This window comes from Argiope bruennichi, chromosome 2, assembly GCF_947563725.1.
Source record: "Argiope bruennichi chromosome 2, qqArgBrue1.1, whole genome shotgun sequence".
Classification (NCBI taxonomy): domain Eukaryota; kingdom Metazoa; phylum Arthropoda; class Arachnida; order Araneae; family Araneidae; genus Argiope; species Argiope bruennichi.
The window spans coordinates 93,175,529-93,194,652 of NC_079152.1; the positions used below are offsets into that span (position 1 = coordinate 93,175,529).

At 26.8% G+C, this 19,124-nt stretch overlaps 1 protein-coding gene across 1 annotated transcript in view; it reads right to left on the minus strand.

Moving 5' to 3' along the window:
* Positions 1-16,386: 16,386 nt before the first annotated feature.
* Positions 16,387-19,124, minus strand: part of LOC129961609 (synaptogenesis protein syg-2-like) — a 251,873-nt gene continuing 249,135 nt past the window's right edge. The window contains exon 8 of the mRNA XM_056075114.1: positions 16,387-18,067. Within this exon, the coding sequence (XP_055931089.1) occupies positions 17,991-18,067 (77 nt within the window). The 3' untranslated portion in view covers positions 16,387-17,990. The remainder of the gene's footprint in view (positions 18,068-19,124) is intronic.

A 19,124-nucleotide genomic window follows, 5' to 3' on the forward strand; every position in this document is an offset into this window, starting at 1 on the left:
GTAACAATATAAAACGTTAACACACGCGCTCAGAAATCGTTCTTCTTTCTTATTGTCGTAAGGTAACTGTCAAATTTAAACAAACCATCATATGTATTTCAGACTGTTTCATTTAAAGATTTTACACTTGCATTGAATTTAACGCTTTGCGTGCTAATTAAAGGAGTTCAAAATATTATTAGAAATTTTCTAGAGACCGCAAAAATAGACTATACCGTTCCCAGATAGATAATAGCGTTCAGAATAGACTTGCCTAAGGAAATTTATGTTCATATCTCCCAAAATAGTTATCTTACAAAAATAGCCTTTGTATTATCCGAAGACTCAAAAGATTTCCATTTTAATGATATTAATTTCATTTCTCCAAAATTCCCCCCTTAATTTAAATGATATTTTAAATTCAATTTGATTCACTGTATTTAATGATGTTTTTAAACGCTATGATGGAATTTAAACTCATTCATCAAAATGTGTATTCGCGTGTTTGCATCAACCATTAACTCTATAGTAGAGTTTTCACTTCTGCTTTTATTTGGTAACATATACACTTTTTAATTTGCCACAAGCCGATGCATTTGAATTCATGTCTTTTTTTCAGTCGTATTTAATAACAATGTGAAATTATTTTTAAAGAAATGCATTCCATAAATCATTTAACAGTTTAAAAAGACAATAATCTCAGCAAACAAACTGGTCGCTGAAGGTGGCTAGATCGATAATAATACTGATGCATTATGATTTTAAATTTAATAAACTATTATGATAATATAAAATCTGATATTTCTATTAATAAGTGAATAGTTAAAATCGAACAAAAATTCTTTTATTCTGTTTTATGAAACTCGGTACATCAGCACCATATCTTGGAAAATTGCCAAATGAACAGACTGTTGTTTCCTCTGATTTTTACCTTTTTCGGCTATGTGTTTTTTTCTTCTTCTAAGTTGTTTTCTACAGGATCTGAAACTTTCAATACAATCTGTGATCACTCCTGTGTGTCTTCTAACAAAAAATAGAAGTGAAATAGATAATATTTTGTTTTTTTTTTTTCTTTATAGAACTAATCATTGCGCTTGTCATTATCAGAATTATCAGATTTTTTTAAAGATTTAACATCAGTGCTATTTTGAATCTAATGTTGGATTTGGTTTTATTTACGAATTTAATTTCACTGTTGAAGTAAAATAAAAGTAGTAATTATCAAATGTCTATTTAGATCCAATTTTAACAACTGCGAACCAAATATCCAAGTGCTATCCAATCTTAAGTAAGTAGAGAGTTAAATAAAGTGAGTATGGGAATTCTATAATTATTATTTCTCAATTTTGAAATATTTGCTTCTCTGTTTATATGTTTTACAATTAAAAAAAACTGAAGTGTGAATTTTTATAAATATAAGATGTCATTTTAAGTACATTTTATTAATTTCAATCGAATTCATTTAAAGATTTCGATTTTAAAAAAGTTTTCTTATTATGACGTCTAGTTCATATAACGAGGCCCTCGAATATATATTTTAAATATATTAATGCACTTTTTGTTGTAAGAAAATTTTTCGTAAAATAGCATTTACTTGACATACTATACTAGCATACTATTTGTATGTTAGTTTTCTCTTTTATTATTATGTAAATTATTCAAGTGATTATATCTTTATGCACTTTTTGTTGTAAGAAAATGTTTCGTAAAATAACATTTATTCAATTAGCTTTTTTTTATTTCTTCCTCTTATTATGCAAATTATTTAAGAAATCATCATGTTTTAAAGAAATATTATCAATAAGCTTTTGCTAATTGTTATTCGTATAAAGAAATATGGAAATTATTTTTCAATAACTTATTTTTAAATATATTCCTAATAAATTTTTAAAGAAAATTCATAAAAAGATCTCAAGAGATTTGCGCTTTATTTTTTGCTTTGCGGGCATTTTTTTTTGTGAAAAAAACTTTAATTAGCTTTAAACTTCTTGCCGAATATTTTCGTTTTTCTTTATCATTACAAAAAGTAAAACCAATAGATTAAACAAAGCGTGAAGCAAAACTGGGCATGATCATATTTCTCAACATTTTCATTTAATTCTTTAAAAATTGTAAAAATGACTAAAAATATTTATAAAATATTTTATTTTAAACAAATAATTCGAGAAATTTGTATTTTTTTTTTACCTCATCAAACTCTTTTTATTTACAAAACGAGGATAAAGATCTAACTTCTCTCAAGAATTTTCATGTCTGCTAACAATTACTATATAAAAATTTCCATCTTTAATTTCTTTTATCATTAATGCTTACTTGTACAAATTATTATGAAAACATCCAATAATTATTTAATATCACCAAGAATTAAAAAAAAGCACTTTTTAAAGAATTATATTTATTTTTCTTTTGCACTTAAACTATTTTTATTTTTAAGATAGTATTGAAAATCAAATTTGTTTCCTTGCATTTTCTAGTTTTCTTACACAAAAATACCTACCTTATTTCTTTTTATCTCAATTGCTTTCTTCATTAAAGTATAAAATTAACTTTCTAATTATAAAGCATTTATTAAAAATAAATAAAAATATTTAAAAATATTTCAAAGCAATAATAGAATAGCTGTAGTTTAATATTTGGCTAAGAGATCTGAGACTTTCAAGTCCAAAATCCTATTCTTTGAAAAGTTCCTACGCAGATGGTGCATCTGATGTCCACTGGCATGGTGGAGAATTTTCTTGAAGAGGATGCTTGTAGAGGCTTGCTCTCTTCCTCTGACCAAGGCTTTGAAATTACAAGAATATTCCAGAAATAAACTTTATGTTTCCTCAAAACTTGATATTATTATAGTTTAACTATTTAAAAATTTAGATAATTTCATTAATTTTATTTCGTCATAACAATATCTTTTTTTATTCATAAGACGTAAAGGAACATTAGACTTATTTCCGGATGCTTTCATATTTGCCAGCAGCGTCTAGTAAAAAGCACTTCCATATTAATCTTTTTCTATCACTTTTATTTACTTCTTTAAAGGATTATAAAAACTCCCAACAGTTATACAAGCTTTATGGCCCATCTTTATATTCTTATCTCTTCGAAACTAAAGCCCAAAATCACCTTCTTAAATCCATCCGCACGATCTTCACAGCATTAGCGGGTGTTAAAATGAGACACACACTTGGCTTGCCCCACACCACTTTCTGGATAATATAGCTCTCTCTCTAAATAACGTGGAAGTTGGGGGCTAAATAATGAAATAAATTTCTTCATTTTGCCGGCAGCAGGGACCTGTGTCGGTGCAACTCCGATGCTTATCTGACCTTGTTCATTCAATTCTTCTCCCTCCCCCCCCGAACTTCTCCTGCACATAAATAAGGTCCCTCTCATCGCTTTTCAGACTCACGTCATCGATTTTTGGCTGGCAGAAAGTTTTGGCGCGGGAACGTCTTCTTTGTTAGTGAGAAACGGTCGTTGCATTGCTTAGAATAAGCAATAGCTTAGCTGTGCGGAAGCTTTTGATCCTACAGACATGATCCTATCCTCCCTCTTTTTATAGCTGGGGGCGTCGTACTAGGATCTCTCAAGTGGTTGGTCAGAGGTTGTGTAAAAAATTAAGAGAAAATATGGAATGATGATGGTTTGGGGCGGAATAAATTTCTAAGCTTCTAGGCCGGTATTTGTTTGAGGGTTTTATTATTTCGACGATGCTCGTATCTTAAGAGGAAAATTGTACAAAGATTCTGTTATGAGTGGATTGTTATTGTTTTTAAAAGAATTTGATTTTGAATAAATATTAAGGTTTGTTTATAAATATTATAAATGTCACACTCGTGGCTTATATTTTCATTAATATTTCTGCTGATGTAATAATTTTTACACTAATTTTTCTGATTTAAAAATAAGTATTAAAGCATTGTTCAGTACTAATTTACTGAGAATGATTGATTTCTCGTAATGAATTTCTCACTATTTGCAATTATTTTCATTCAGTTTACGACGCTTATTTAATTTTAGATTATTCAGCTTTTTTTTATTACATATAGCTTCCTGTTTTACATTACTATGTGGAAACGTAAAATTTAATAATTTTTCAAAATTTTGACGAAATATAAAAATTGATTTTTATTTTTATTTAATTTCAAATAATTTGGTGACTTGATCATCCAAATCATATGTTTTAGTATGTTTTTCACTTACTGTTTGTAATAAAAATTATATATATTTTATATGTAATTAAATATATCCCTTTATACATTACATTTCCTCCTTATTAGAATGAAATTGAAAGTTTTAGAAAAGATAGAAGAACTGAAACTTATAATGTAAATGAAATGATATCTGCTCATATAAAGTTTATAAAATTTTTGTATAAAAATTATTAAAACTCTTTAAAATTCTAAATGTTGAATACAACTTTTGTCTTGTAAAAATGTAGTTTTGTTTAAACGTATAATACAATTAATATCTAAGAATATTGACATATATATATATAGTTTTGGATAGTGGTAACCTGTACTTCCGAGAAGTTTTTAAACTTTTAATTAATTAAAAATTAAGCCGTTTTCTTTTAAGCCGTTAAGCCGTTTTTAAGAAGTTTTCTTTCTGGATGAAATAATCTCACACAAAAATAATTTTTGTACCGTTTTAAAATACGAGAATTATCTTTTCAATGATACCAGCTTAGTTGCTGTAGAATTCTTTAGTCTAGATTTAAAGAAACTTTTGAGTATATTTCAAATATTTTAATCGTTGTGAACGAAATCCAAATAGTGTTCATTGTTTTATCAAATATTTGAATTAACGATTTTCTGCCCTTCTGATAAGTAAAGAAGGAGCTTGTTTAATATATATGTAGCCCATAGGACAAACAATAAAGTGTATTTACAAACCCAAGATAGAGATCACAAATAACACAATTAAAATAACAGACTTTCATGTCTCACGATTTGGCGAAATCATAGACATGCAGTTGTATCTAAACGATTAACTAGAATAAAATGTAAGCAATCTCTCCGGTTTATTAACTGGTCGCCAAAGGCGATTAGTATTTCAATAAACAAACAAATATGAGCTAAAATAAATTAGGATATTATTGTAGATAGTGAAACAGAGATTTTAATTAAACAATGCTGAAAGGGCATTTAATGAATCTTTTTTTGAATGCGAGAAGTCGTCATAACTTAAATATAAGGTTATTAATTCAAACTTTTTAAAAAAAATTTTTCCATTTGTTCTCAACAGTAATAATAATATAAAATGTATAGCAATTAGTAAAATTTATCTATGTGACATTGTAACAAACCTCTTTTAAATTTAAAATTTGTTTGTCATTTTGTATTAAATTGTTGATTAATTCTATGGCATTGAAAATTCCTAAGTAAACGCAAGGCAAATAGAAAAATGGAAGTGCCATTCAGACAATGAACTCGCATAAATGTAATTCCGTTACTTCTAAGATAGATTTTTAATTAAAAATCAAGTATGAAATGAATAAAAACAATTGCATGCTGGAAAATGTACCACCATACCTTTTTAGTGATGCGAATTTTTTTAGTTACTAGAAATAACTGATCAATGTTCCAGATAAAAAAGAAGATGCTTGTAAAGAGGCTATTTATTTAAAAATCTAACCATTCAGTCTAATTTTCTTTAAAAAATATTCATGGGAGCGGTTCCAAGCAGAAGTTTTGTCCTAAACTATACTGGTCTTGATAAAACACTGATATTATAAATGAAGAGAGTGAAAATTTCAAGAAATCTTCCTTATTAAAAGCAATTTATCGTAAGTATCTTGCAGGTAACTCAATTTTTTTAACAGATTTCAGGATAGTGTCCATTCATTTAAGATGAATGTGTTATTTTTTTATGGTACAAATCATAATATTTCACATATTGAGCTTCATACATAAAATATTTTCTCTCATATTTCATCTAAATTCTTTAGAAAATACTTGTTGTGTACAAGTAATAACAAAATTAAGAACAAATAAAGCCCTTGTATGAATGCGCATTATCAAATGGCTTTATTATTCGCTTAAGAAATACAGAACAAGAAAATGGCAAAAATTCTAATAATCAATGTGGGTATATTCTAGCTCTCTTAAGACTCAAGAAAAATAAATATGAGATAAATCAGTTTATTGTTACTGTATTTCTTATTGTTTTTGATGTTCTCGAATTTTATTCTTTTACTTTTCCTATTGTTTATTTCATTTTCGTTGTCGATTGTTAGCAATAATTAATTGAATTATTGATTTCATCATCTGGATGATAGTTTTGAATGTTTCTTTCAAGTAATTCAAAAATCACTAAAAACTCTAAATAATTGCTTTAATTTGAGTATATGACATAATTACTGATGAATAAGGTATAGAGAATAATTACAATAATTACAAATAATTACAAATAATTTTTCAAACAGTAATTGTTATTTTTAAAAAAAATGGAAAGAAATTTTAATACAATCGCAAAAAATGATTAAAATAATGCAATTAAAAATAATCAAAAGCAAAATTTAGCCCTTATAGTAAAAAAGAAAGCAAAAAATAACAAAATAATATTTATTTTCAAGACATGCCCTTGCAATTATTCTAAATTTATAACAGACATAATTGTAATTAAGAAGATACTATTAATTACTAGCACTAATAATTAATCTTATTGACGATATTTACTTATAAATATTTATATGGGTAAAACATATGTAAAAATTTCTTTCGATTCCTCAGAGAGAAAATATATCTGTTTGCATGGAACAAAAATTCTTTGAATTAGAAGGTGCATCACATGGACAAATAATTTTTCAATGGTAATATGATGTCGTGGGACTTGACTCCTTTAGAAAGATACATGTATGTAATAAAGAAAGGATTAGGCCTATTAAGTTATACGAATTTTATTTCTATATCAACTTAATGATTTAAAATAATTTGTTAAAGAAGTTTTCGTCATTAACCACTTAACTGTTTTATTTTCTTTACTATCTAATAAAATGACATCTTCTTTTTTTTGGAATATTTTCTTATTTTGATTCCAATGGATTGAATACTTGCTTATCAATGTATTCAAAGTAATTTTAATATTGAATTATAATCGTTATAACTGGTTTATTTTTTGCTTACAGTTATCAAAATTGGATAAATCGATGCACATATGGCATTCGGGCAAAACAGTTAAGCGGTTAAGTAGAAATTAAGCGGTTAAGAAGAGATTAAAGTGAAATTAAACATCATGAATGTGCTCCACGAACCAAGCGATTGTCGAAGGTGGCTAGTGATATAATATGAGTGAGATCTAATGCAGCATAGCATGACGAAGAAACAACAAGGAAGTATTGGATTCAGTTTTGTCCTCTAGTCATGTTTTCAACAGTATTTTTCAAACTGATAGATATATTTATGTATCAATAACCAGTTATTTAATGCGTAATACTGATTCTAGGAAGTTTTTCTAATTTTATCCCGATTCAAACACATATCTGGTCCATTTCCCTTTGAGAATCTCTAAGGATAAAACCCTCTCTCTAAATACAGGTAAGTCAATTTTTTTACTCAAGTGCTGCATAAGTGCATCAGGTCGCTTTGATTAAGATTCGATATTGAAATTAATCCTTATCATTGCTTTTTCCTTCATGGTGATGGTAATTAAAGTAAGATAAAAACCACAGTATATGTATAAATGTGGAATAATTTTTAATTATTCATTGATTTTGAAAACTAGTGAATCAATAAAATGGGAAGGTAATTAGGTTTTATTTAAAAATATTTTATAAAGCATTTTGTGATTCTATTTATTACGAAATATTATGGAATTTAAGGTGTATGTACACACTTGAAACTTCGAAAATCGTTCAAAATATCGAATATTTTTTTATTGCTTAATAATGTTCTATGATCCTTTAGCCTTCAAACGATACCAAGATGTTATCAATATTCGAAATATTTCTTGAGTTATAATTATTTTTCTTGAGGTGTTTTCATTAAAAACTCTAGTCATGGCGTTTTTAAAACTCATTTTATGAAGAATGATATTTTCCCACTATGTTGCTTCATTCAAACAATCATAACTCAACAAGAAATTAACCAAATACAGTTATTTATATATCAAAATTATCTGTATGAAATAGCGAATGTTTTGTGTCTCAATCAAAGTTATATTTATAGAAATAAATTTTTAATATCTATTTAAAAGTTAAAATTACAGAAAAAAAATCTCGCTTTTTCCATTCATCGTTGATGAAAAAATTGTTTAAAAAAACTATATACTTTTATAACTTGATTGAGGAAGACAACATGAAGACTAATATTAGGCATAATTTTCAACTAGAATTGTATGTCTGTACAAATTAGAATTTAAGATATCATGTTTCAAAAAATAGGCTAATTAGCTCATTAAATATTATTTCATTAATTAATAATTAGTGTAATATGGTTTTTCTCACTGAAAGGAGTTTAAACATATATTAATGACCTACTGTGAAAAAACTGGATTTTTAAAGTTAAAATTAAGAAAAATTCTTCTAGTGTGTACGTACACCTTAAAAAAATAAAAATCAATATCTGCTATTAATAAAGACAAATGTGTGCATGTGTGTGTGGGGGATTCTATGTTGGTGTTCGCTTGCTACAAAACAAATTGTTTGACGTACAGCTACCAAATCTGACACATATGAAGTGCCAAAGATGTGACACCTTGAAGGGGGAAAACGCGCACTGAGGAGCAATTTTTTTGAATTTTAATGAGAATTTTAACAAATTAAGCTGAGTTTTGGAATTTTTCCTGGATATGTTCCACAACTTTTATGAATTGCATAAAAATATTTATGCCGTTTCAAATAAAAAAAATGTCATTATAATGATATCAATCTAATTGTTGAGAAAATGTTTCTTGAATTTTGGTTAAGGAAGTTTTGCTGAATTTCTAACAAAGGATTATATTCTTGCCCTGAAACTCAAATCTTTTAGTTGTTTCATTAAATATTTAAACATGTGATTTTTTTCCATTCGTGAAAACTAAGGAAGAAAGATTATGTTTAATATATGTGTAGTTTACAAAACAAATGAAAAAATGAAATTACAATATTGCGAATGATTGATAAACCATCATCTACGTTTTTAATAGCACTATGATATCTTGGTATTGGTCTCCCTTCAGAAGTTCCTGCTCACAATGAAGAATACATATGTAAGATAATCAAAATATCTGGCTTTAATATCTGACAAATTGACAGGATCATGGATATGAAAATATATCCAAATGATTTGAATGGAATTAATTATAAATAATACAATCGGTCAATTAGATGCTCGATAAAGCAACAAATAATTCAATAAAAGAAAAAAAAGGCAATTTTAGAAATTGCTTTCAAAACATTTTGCTCTCTTTTATATAAAAATATGAAAGAATATTCAAAAAGAATAATAATAAAAAACCTCGTTTCATTAAACTGAAAAGATGGTAATGCTTAATTTTTAAATTAGTTTTAAAAACATTCTTTCTATACTTTTTTTTTCAAGATATTTTGGCATTGGAAAAATTAAGGATTTTATATTTGTACTTTTTACATCTTTGAATCAATATTAGTTCCGTATCTAAGAAAATGAGGCTCTAAAAGTTCACATATCACTTTGCGTTCGGTCTCCGTATAAATATAATAACTGATAAAGCCACGAAGACAAATTGTCAGCGAATGCCGCGTGAAAAAAAAAAGTTTGTTGAATTAAGAATCATTTACCATGAAATTGTTGTACCGTTTAATTTAACACAAGAATAAGCATTGTTCAGGCTTTTCTTTGCAAATTAGATTCTAAGATAATTAGAAATCGCACCACAACACCGTCTTGGGTTCTTTTACATGACATTTAAATTCAGTCCGTATTATGGTTTCCTCTTTTTAATTAAAAGCTTTTGAAACTAAAAACAAAGTGCAATTTTTATTTAATATAGTTTATAAGCCGATTTATCTTGGAAGTAATATTTTTGTGATGTGAACCAAGATAATCTGGATTTCTGCCATCAGTTTTGGAATTTTTGATGTCACGAATAGAACTGAAAATGAGCATTAAAATTGTTCTTCGTTTAATTATAATTCGAAGAGGAGGAAATATTCTGGCTTATGAAAAGCAAGTGCGTTGAGTAAAAATGGAAATTTTATTTTCCCAGTTTACTTAGATAGATTGTGATTTCTAATCAAATTCATTTCTTAATTAACATTTTAATTGTTTGGCTGTCTTTTTGAGTTATTTGTTTGGAAACTTTCTAATTGAAAAAAAAATTAAAGGGGATTCGAACCTCTAGATTATACTTAGTGGCATGATAATGTTTTAGATTTGATTCGTTTAACTTTTATTTTAATCATACGCCAATGATAAAGAAATGTATAAAGCGCATTTATTATAAAATTTTTGAAAAGTGACTATAATTTCAATTACTAAATTATGAAAAGAGTTGTAAAATATTTAAATTATTTTTGTAAAAAAATAAGTTCGTTGAAAAAGTTCCTAATCAGCGACAAACTTATTTTTTGCATTTTCAAATGATGCAGAAATGTATTAAAGAGACGAAACGTTAAAATATCGATCAATCTTTAATTAAAATTCTAATCACTATTTTGAAAGATCTCTTTTAGTGATCTCCTACTGATCAAGAAGTAACTGTGTTGCAAATTTGGTAGGTCTAATTTTAAAATCTGTCGTGTGAAACGATTTGATCGATTTTTAATCATACATGTCTTGTGATGCAACTTAGCATCACGATCAGTTTGCAAGTTAGCAAAAATTAATGATGTTAAAGTATATTTAATATCGTTGGAATGTACTTGAGTTTAAACCTGTAGCTACACAGATTAAAAGTATCGATACCAAATATAATTTAAAATATTTCTAAACATTTATTAAAATCAACGAAAAATACTCAAGGTAAAAAAGAAAAAGGATCGCCAAAAACCTGATTTTCAGAATTTTTAATTGGTGTAGAAATTGTTTTTATGTCGCAATGATCTGCAAATTTAATAAAAAGAACTTTAATAACTGAAATTTTAAATTTTAAATTTCGAAAATCTAGCGTTGCCATTCACTTACTAACTAATGAATAGCTATGGACCGAATTTTGAAGTCATAGAGAGTGCTGTCATGTACAAAGTTTTCGAATGATTTTTAATTGTACATGTTACATGATGCAATTTATGGAGAGCATACTAGATCATAAACATCAGAGTATTAAAAATATTTAACTAATTTTTATTTTTATTTTAGTAGGTTATTTATTTATCACACTCCAAAGCATAAAATAAAGACTAGAAAATGAAGATATTTAATTTGTTATGGCCCATTTTTTTAAACTCTATAAAAGATGTTTCTACATCTAAATTAATTAACCATTGTCTCCAATTACCTTCTATGAGCTATCTAATATTTCCAGCTTTTAATTTATGAACTAAAATAAACAAAACTTTTAATTCACTTTACAATAAATAATGTTGTCAAGTCTTTAAGAGCTGCAAACATTAAAATGATGGTTTTGACGGGGGGAAAAATATTTAAAAAACAAAGAAATGACCATTCTAAAAAATAGCAAAGATAAAATATTCTGATTTAATTCTTTTTTTTTCTGTCCGCAGGAATACAGTTTATAAGTAGATTTTTTTTTTCGTTTTTTTTTATAGAATTGTGGTAATTATCTCAACTTCTTTTCTTAAAATCTGTCAGTTCCTGTCAGTTCGAAGCGTTGACTTTGAGACAGCCCAATTTCTTTGAGATAATTTTATGAAGAAATGTCTTTTAAAAAGGGAAGAATTTAAATTAAAGAACTATTTTTTTCTGAACTAGAATTTCAAAGTAGTTTAATTGGTGAAATGAAATATCGTAGACAATTATGTGATAGTAAATGAGTTGTCTGGAGAAAATATGAGTTTATTTCAGCTTACTTAAAATTTAATATAGTTGGGAAAAACTAAAAGATGAATAATTTAGTGTTTTATTAATAAGCTAGAGCTTTTCGAGTAATTTTCAATATCTTGAATCAGTTTTTAGAGCTTTTTGTTATGCTATCATCAGTAAAAAAATATTGTTGAGTTCAAGAATTAATTTATTATTTTGGAAACAGCAATACAGATATTTAAAAACATTCAACTTTTTGTATTGCAAAACCTTTCTACATCATATTAATTTTTTGCTATCAATTTATAAATTATTGCCATGATAAAAGTATTTTTTATCAATACATTTATTGTTACATTTTGTAAAGAATTAAGAGTTGAATACAATGGATATAATCCCAGTTTTCGCGGAAAGCATCATGATATTCATAATGTGAATTATATTAAGTGCAATGCTTTTTTATAAACATTTATCATGAAATTTTTACTTATTATGGGATAAAATGCGATATTTTTTATAATTAAACTATTAAAAATGACTTTCAAAATACTTGCATTATATATAAATATCGTAAGAGAAACCCAAATTTATCTTAATAACAGTTTGAAATGCATTAGAGTTCTATTTTCTCGATGATGATGTTCTCTTATCTTATGAAATAAGTTTTTGATGTATTTTTCAAATTAAAAATCCTTCGCATTTTAAGATGCTTAGTAAATGCCATTATATAGTCTTGATATCATGATTTTTTTAAAGTTTTACTTTTTAATCTATTTTAGGTAAAGTTTATTTGGCATAAAATAGTCATTAATTTCTTAATTTACTTCTAAAATGAAGATGGTGCAAAAATATACTATCAATCAAATAAATATCAAATGGCTGCATATATTACCAGACTTAATACAAATAATAATCAATATTAAATTATAAATCCAATAATGAGCTAATTTGAAGTAAGAACTTTATTTAATAATTGATGACTTCAGAAATTCTTGATATTTTTCAAATTTTGTTTAAATAAAAATCATACAATGGATGAAGACCTTAATGCTTGACAATATTATCTACGCTAAAAACTTAAGGAGTAATTTAATTCTTCTGAAATGGATCAATTGTTCGTAAATTTTTATTGTTCTTATATCATTGTATGGAACATTTTTTTCTAATAAAAAAAATACATGCCACATTCAATTTTTAGGTAGAAGTCTCCAGTTTAGAATTCTAGATGGACCATTTTCTTTTCAATTCTTGAAATTTCAAAGTCGCAAAATACAAAATCTTCATTCAATACATAAATGATTTAGAAATGAAATTCCATTTTAGAAGAATTTTATTTTAACTATATTGATGGAAATCTGTTGATAGAAAAGGACTTTGGTGAAGCAAAAGACATCTGTTTTCATCTTTTTGTATGGCAGCAAATGTGAAAAAAAAAGTGTCACTATGGAAAATAGAAAATTATTTTGAAATTGGAAAAAAAAATGAAAATATTTTATACCACTTCATATTTTAATAACTGTTATTTTTCATTCATCTAATGAATAGTGATGAATTTCAAAAGTGATATTTTTAAGGGGACAGTGCACATTGAAATAAGCAAAAATAGATAAAAATATAAAATTTTATTTTTATCGTTACCTGATCAAAACATTTGTTTATATTCAAATAAAATAGTTTTATAAAATATATTGTTCAATAAAATAAATATTTCAAAGGCCTAGAGAAAAAAAAACGTATTTTAATTAATTTCCTCAAAAAAATATTGTAATTAGATTTATATATCTTTGAAATGTTTTTGAAGAAATTAAATAAGATTTTGGTTAACAATTAAAAGAAAACAGGATATACATTTTATATTTTGAGTTGTTTCAGATAGTTAAAAGTCAATTTTGGTTCCGAAAAACATAAAATGCTTTTGAAAATTCCGTAAATGTCCATAAAAGTGTTTCTAAAAAATTAGCGTTTGATAGGAATTACAAAATTATACACAGTTTTATTCAAAGCAAATTTATATTGGGAAATAAGGAAAAATAATAGAAAAAAATTAAAAACTGAGTCACCAGAATATTTCGAAATTTTAAAAAAAAATAATATGTCTTTTAATTTTTATATATAATATAAAAAGTCTTTAAAAGAAATTTAATGTATTTATATTTTAATACCTACGCTTAAAAAAATCACAATTCTTAATAAATAATTTGCAAAAAGGCTTAATAGAATCCACCATTTCCTTCAATGAAGCCAAATTAACCAGAATAAATTTAAAATCGTCATCGATTTAAATACTAATAATTTTCAAAATGTGAATAGAGGTTATAAAATCATACCATTTATTACATTAAATATGTAATTTCTGTTAATTTCTTAATAAATTCATTGCTCTATAAATAGAAATTAGAAGAAAAAGGGCAACAATAGAACACAATGCCTTAAATGATCAACAACAACAAAATTTATTTTAATTTACACAACGAATCATATTGATAAGGAGAAAGCAGCATATTTTTCTTCAAATACAGGTTAGAGCATGGAAATACAGATTTCCCACAAATTATAAGGAATGTACATGATAAGTGCTTTCTTTTCAAAAGAAAAAGAAAAAAAATGTTATTTTATTTTTAGAGCACATAGAATTGATCACCTGAGTTTTTAATTGCATAAAAAATGAATAAAAATGACTGTAGATTAAATTATTGTTTCACACATTCAAGGCAATCCGTGAAGAGTTCAAAAACATCCTGGGGTATCCGGCTTTGTTTTCAATAACGAAAAACATATGAAAAAAAAACATATCTTTGTAACGTATAGTTTTTAAGAAAATGTCACATCTGGTACACCGAAAATAAATGATAACTAATGTTAGAACAAAGTAAATCTATAGAGTGATCCCTATAGGTGCCTATTCTCGATTAACTGAGTCCTCTCGCTGGTGTCATTTGGAAGTTTGGAGAGGAGGGTGCCAACTCAAGTGTCGTCCTCGTTATCTGACCACGGTTCAAAATTGAGAAGTCTGTCCCAAAATAGCCCTAATGTTACTTTAAAACGGGGTGTTAATATAGCTAAACTAAACTAAACTCTCGATTAACTTATCTTATTTTCATGAATTTTTTCTCCTGCGCAGGCATCTTTCGGAGCAGACATATTTAGGAACAGATTTTACTTCGAGAAAAACTGAGTGATTTGTATACAAACTTCCTTCATTTATTTGAATAATAAGTTTTGGATCATGCTAAGGTAGGCATTATAAGAAGTGCATATTCATACTTCGATATGTGCGGTAATTTTTTTCACTTCTTTCCTATAAATTTACCTTGTCAAATGTAAATGTTTTTTTTTCTATTTCAAGTGCTGCTTATTTTCTTTGCACCAGATGTGACGTTTAACGTTTAATTTCACATATTTCAATGTATCGTTGAATTATGGTTCTGTGGGTAAATTTATGTTTTTCCAAATAGAATTCACTTTCTGAGAAGTTTTGAATCTTGACGGAATACCCCGGTAAGTTTTCAAAAATAGATAATCAAATTCTCCATTCAGAGTTTAGATAATTTCACAAATCATTAAAGTCCTCTAATGAAATGAATAAATGTATTTCTGTCATGATAATAGATGCAATTGGCACTGTTTTAAATTCACAATAATGATCTTCAGCTTGTTGAATGTAAATTTTTGATAATCGGTTACTTAAGAAAATCATTTTGACTTCATAAATGATTTCTAATTAAACATATTTCTTAATGAGAAAACATAAAGTGCTTGATTATTTATTCTGTAATAACGTGAGAATTTTTCTTATTTACAAACGGTAGTTGTCTTTTAAAAAATGATTGATACAATTGATCAGCTTTTGAAAGATGATGTGTTTCAGGAAAGTACATGCTATTATGCTATTAAAATATGCAAATAATTTTTTATAGATTATTTTTTTCAATCTTCAAAGAAAACTCTTTACGAAAAACTTTCAATAGATATGCTTTAAAAAAACTTATCGAAAGAATATGCATAAATTACCTTTCTACATAATTCCATATTTTTAAGGCATTAAAAATACTTCCAAATACATTTTATTTTAATCCTTTTTCATAGAAACTATTCTGTTATTGAAGACAGCCACTGTTATAAAGAATGTAAGATGAATAGTAACTGGTATGCTTGGTCTCGCTACACATTTCAGAATTGCAACAACAATGAAAAAGCTACGTGCAATGTTTTTGAAAAGGCAGAAATTCAAAACTACCATGTCTGCAGGAAAATCATATAAAATCTCTTTTCGTATAAGAAAGACAATTTGTCTATAATTTTCTCATTTCTTGCCGAGATTATGAAAACTTAAAATAAATTATCATGAACCAAAAAACTGCATTGTGTAATATAAGCCTTGATGAAAAGTTTGCATGCTTATTCTTTGAATTATTTAATTTCGATATTTCTGTTATTTAACTATTTAATTAAATTATTTCAGTTATTTAATTATTTTATTATTTTAATTATGTAATTATTTAATTTTAAATATTTATCTAAATCTCCTCGGCAGTTTACCTAAAATGGTGTAAATATCACGAATGCAGGTACAATCAAAATCAATGTATGACAAACTGAAATATAGTATATAGTCAATAAAGACGAGTTACTCTAAGTGCCATATTAACACCAAAAGTTAAATGCAGTACTTGTAATTTGGTTACAAATATTTTTTTGAAGTTTCACTACATCTGATCTTGAAAAAAAGTACTTTATTTGTCCGAAACCATAATAAATAACTTATTTTTATTTTCTTTTGAATGCTTATTTAAAAAAGCCTGTTTATTCTACGTTCAAATATAATGATATAAAAGAAATAAAAAAAAAAACTTAAAATATAAAACACTCTCAGTAAAAAAAAAAGGTCAGTAGTTTAAAAATTAAGGGTGGAAACAATCCTTCAATCCTCTTCTTTTGAAATTTCGATATCTTGCCAATTTTGGTAATTATTCAAAAGCATATTGTTTTATATTTTCTCTAAGGAAGGACTAAGAAATAAAAAATTATAATCCATTGATTTATTTTACAAAATGGTTCGTCATTTCATTTCCTGGTTTTCATTAGTTTGAGTTATGTTGCTTTACACTATTAATTTTTTTTAACATTATCTCCAACGCAATAGTTGAGCAGTTTGACTGGGTATCTTTGAACTTCCCGCCCTGTGATGCTACACCACAGCAGAGTGATTACCACTTATTTTTCATACTTAAAGATTGTTTGACGTCATCATTATGGTGATTATATCCTGGTATAAAATGCTGTGCAGAAATAATTATTTTCACTAGATGTGTTATTTTTAAAGGAAGAGTAAAAATTGACTCATTTCACGGTATAAGAAATGCCTTAAAAGTGATAGAAAGGTTATGTAGAAAGGTGATGAATCAGTTAATCTACTCTTTTCATTTGGGATTCAAATAATTTTCTCTTGTAGAAGATTCTCTTAAGACAGCAGCAGCAATATTAGCCCGAATTTCAATAAAACTGTATTTTCTTATGAAATAACATAAAAACTCTGCAGTAAGTTACATATTATATTGAAGTATATTAAGAGGTGATAGTTCGATCTCGAAATACATGAAATAAATCATAATATTCATCAGTTTTTCAAAATGTGAGCATGTGATCGGAAGGCAGGTTTGGGCTTGGTAAAACTGTGGCAATAAATCGTCAGAACATAGCACTAACCAGAATCGAACACAAGAAAAAGAGACATTATACCACCAAATTTGTGACAATCATCTTCATGTACAAAGTGCAAGGGTTTAATATCTCAAAGTACATGTGATTCTATTCCTCTTTAAGCCAAAAAGTCAGGATTTGGGATTGATGATATCGTCCACTGGCGTGGAAAGATTGCTATGTAATCACCGGATTTAAATTTTTTTCCTCAAACAAAATTTCTTTGTGCCTCCCATCATCTTACAGATCTATGATACATATCTACAACAGGATGCATTAAACTTGTTCGGCAGGCAATATATCTTGTCTCTTGTGTTATGAGTTCTGCTTAGTATTGGAGAGGAGAACACGAATTTTACTTTCAATCACAGAGCCATGTAACTTCCACTGCACAGCAGTGAGGTGAAAATATCAATTCTCGTAAATACTGTTCTGCTACCGACAGCATATGAGAATAACTAGAAAATATGCTATCCACAGAAGTGTTTCGTTTATTTTACATCCAGAAAAACCTATAAAAACAAGAAAGAGAAAACAAACACAAAATTAGTTATTACAAATTGAAATTCTGACAGTAATGTAAAAGAAAGTTTTCAACTTTTATAGTGAGTAACGATTTCAGTTGGCAGTACGTGGGTTAAGTTTAGCTTAGTTTTGGTATACTAACATTTCGTTTTGAAGTAACCTGAGAGTTTAATTCCTGAATGGTACTTGTAATTTTTAATCGGAAAATTAAATCTATGTCAATAGTCCTCCATTAAAATTCCATGACATAAGAATGCCAGAATTGAGGTGTCCTATCACAAATTCCTGACAAAATTCAAATCGAACTGGGATTTAAACATAGAAATATCATATTATAAAACGGACAGGCAATAGTTTTGAACATTATCCTAATTTTTTTATTTTTAATTCATATAGTATTTAGATTTAAATTGGGATTCGGAAAGAATTTTGATTTAAATTTGATTAAAATAGTTATACGAGAGTCATTCATTAAAAGAAATCATAATTTTTTAAAGGTGCTTGAAATATAAATAAAAATAAAATTATTATCGTATGTGTAGCTTAATAAATAAGGAATAGATAGTGCAGAAATAGAAGAAGAATCTCCAATTAATTCATATAATGTCTCACATTTAAATCCTAGTTTTGTTAATTTCATACAGTTCTTTCTGTTGCACTAATTCACTATGAAATGCGTAATTGCACTTATTAATTCGAAGAAAACCTTAAATAGTTACCCTTTATTATTTACGTATTTATACCTGCTTTGCCACTGCTTATAATCCAGGTTTCCAGACATGAGTTCAAAATTTCACAGAAATTAAATAGTTGTTTTAAAAGATTTTTGCGAGTAAAAACTTTGAATTGGAGTGTCGATGTCTTATGAAAGTTTCAGACATTATTGCTCAATAAAATCAATCTTTAAGCTTCAAATAAAACTTTCCCAAATAATCTTGAAGCCAGTGGCGTAATAGGGAGGTAATGGAAAGCAAGATAAATAGTACTTTTTGTTATTTTTCTTTATATTTGACTTTACAAAGAGAAGCGAACGCGCTAATATTT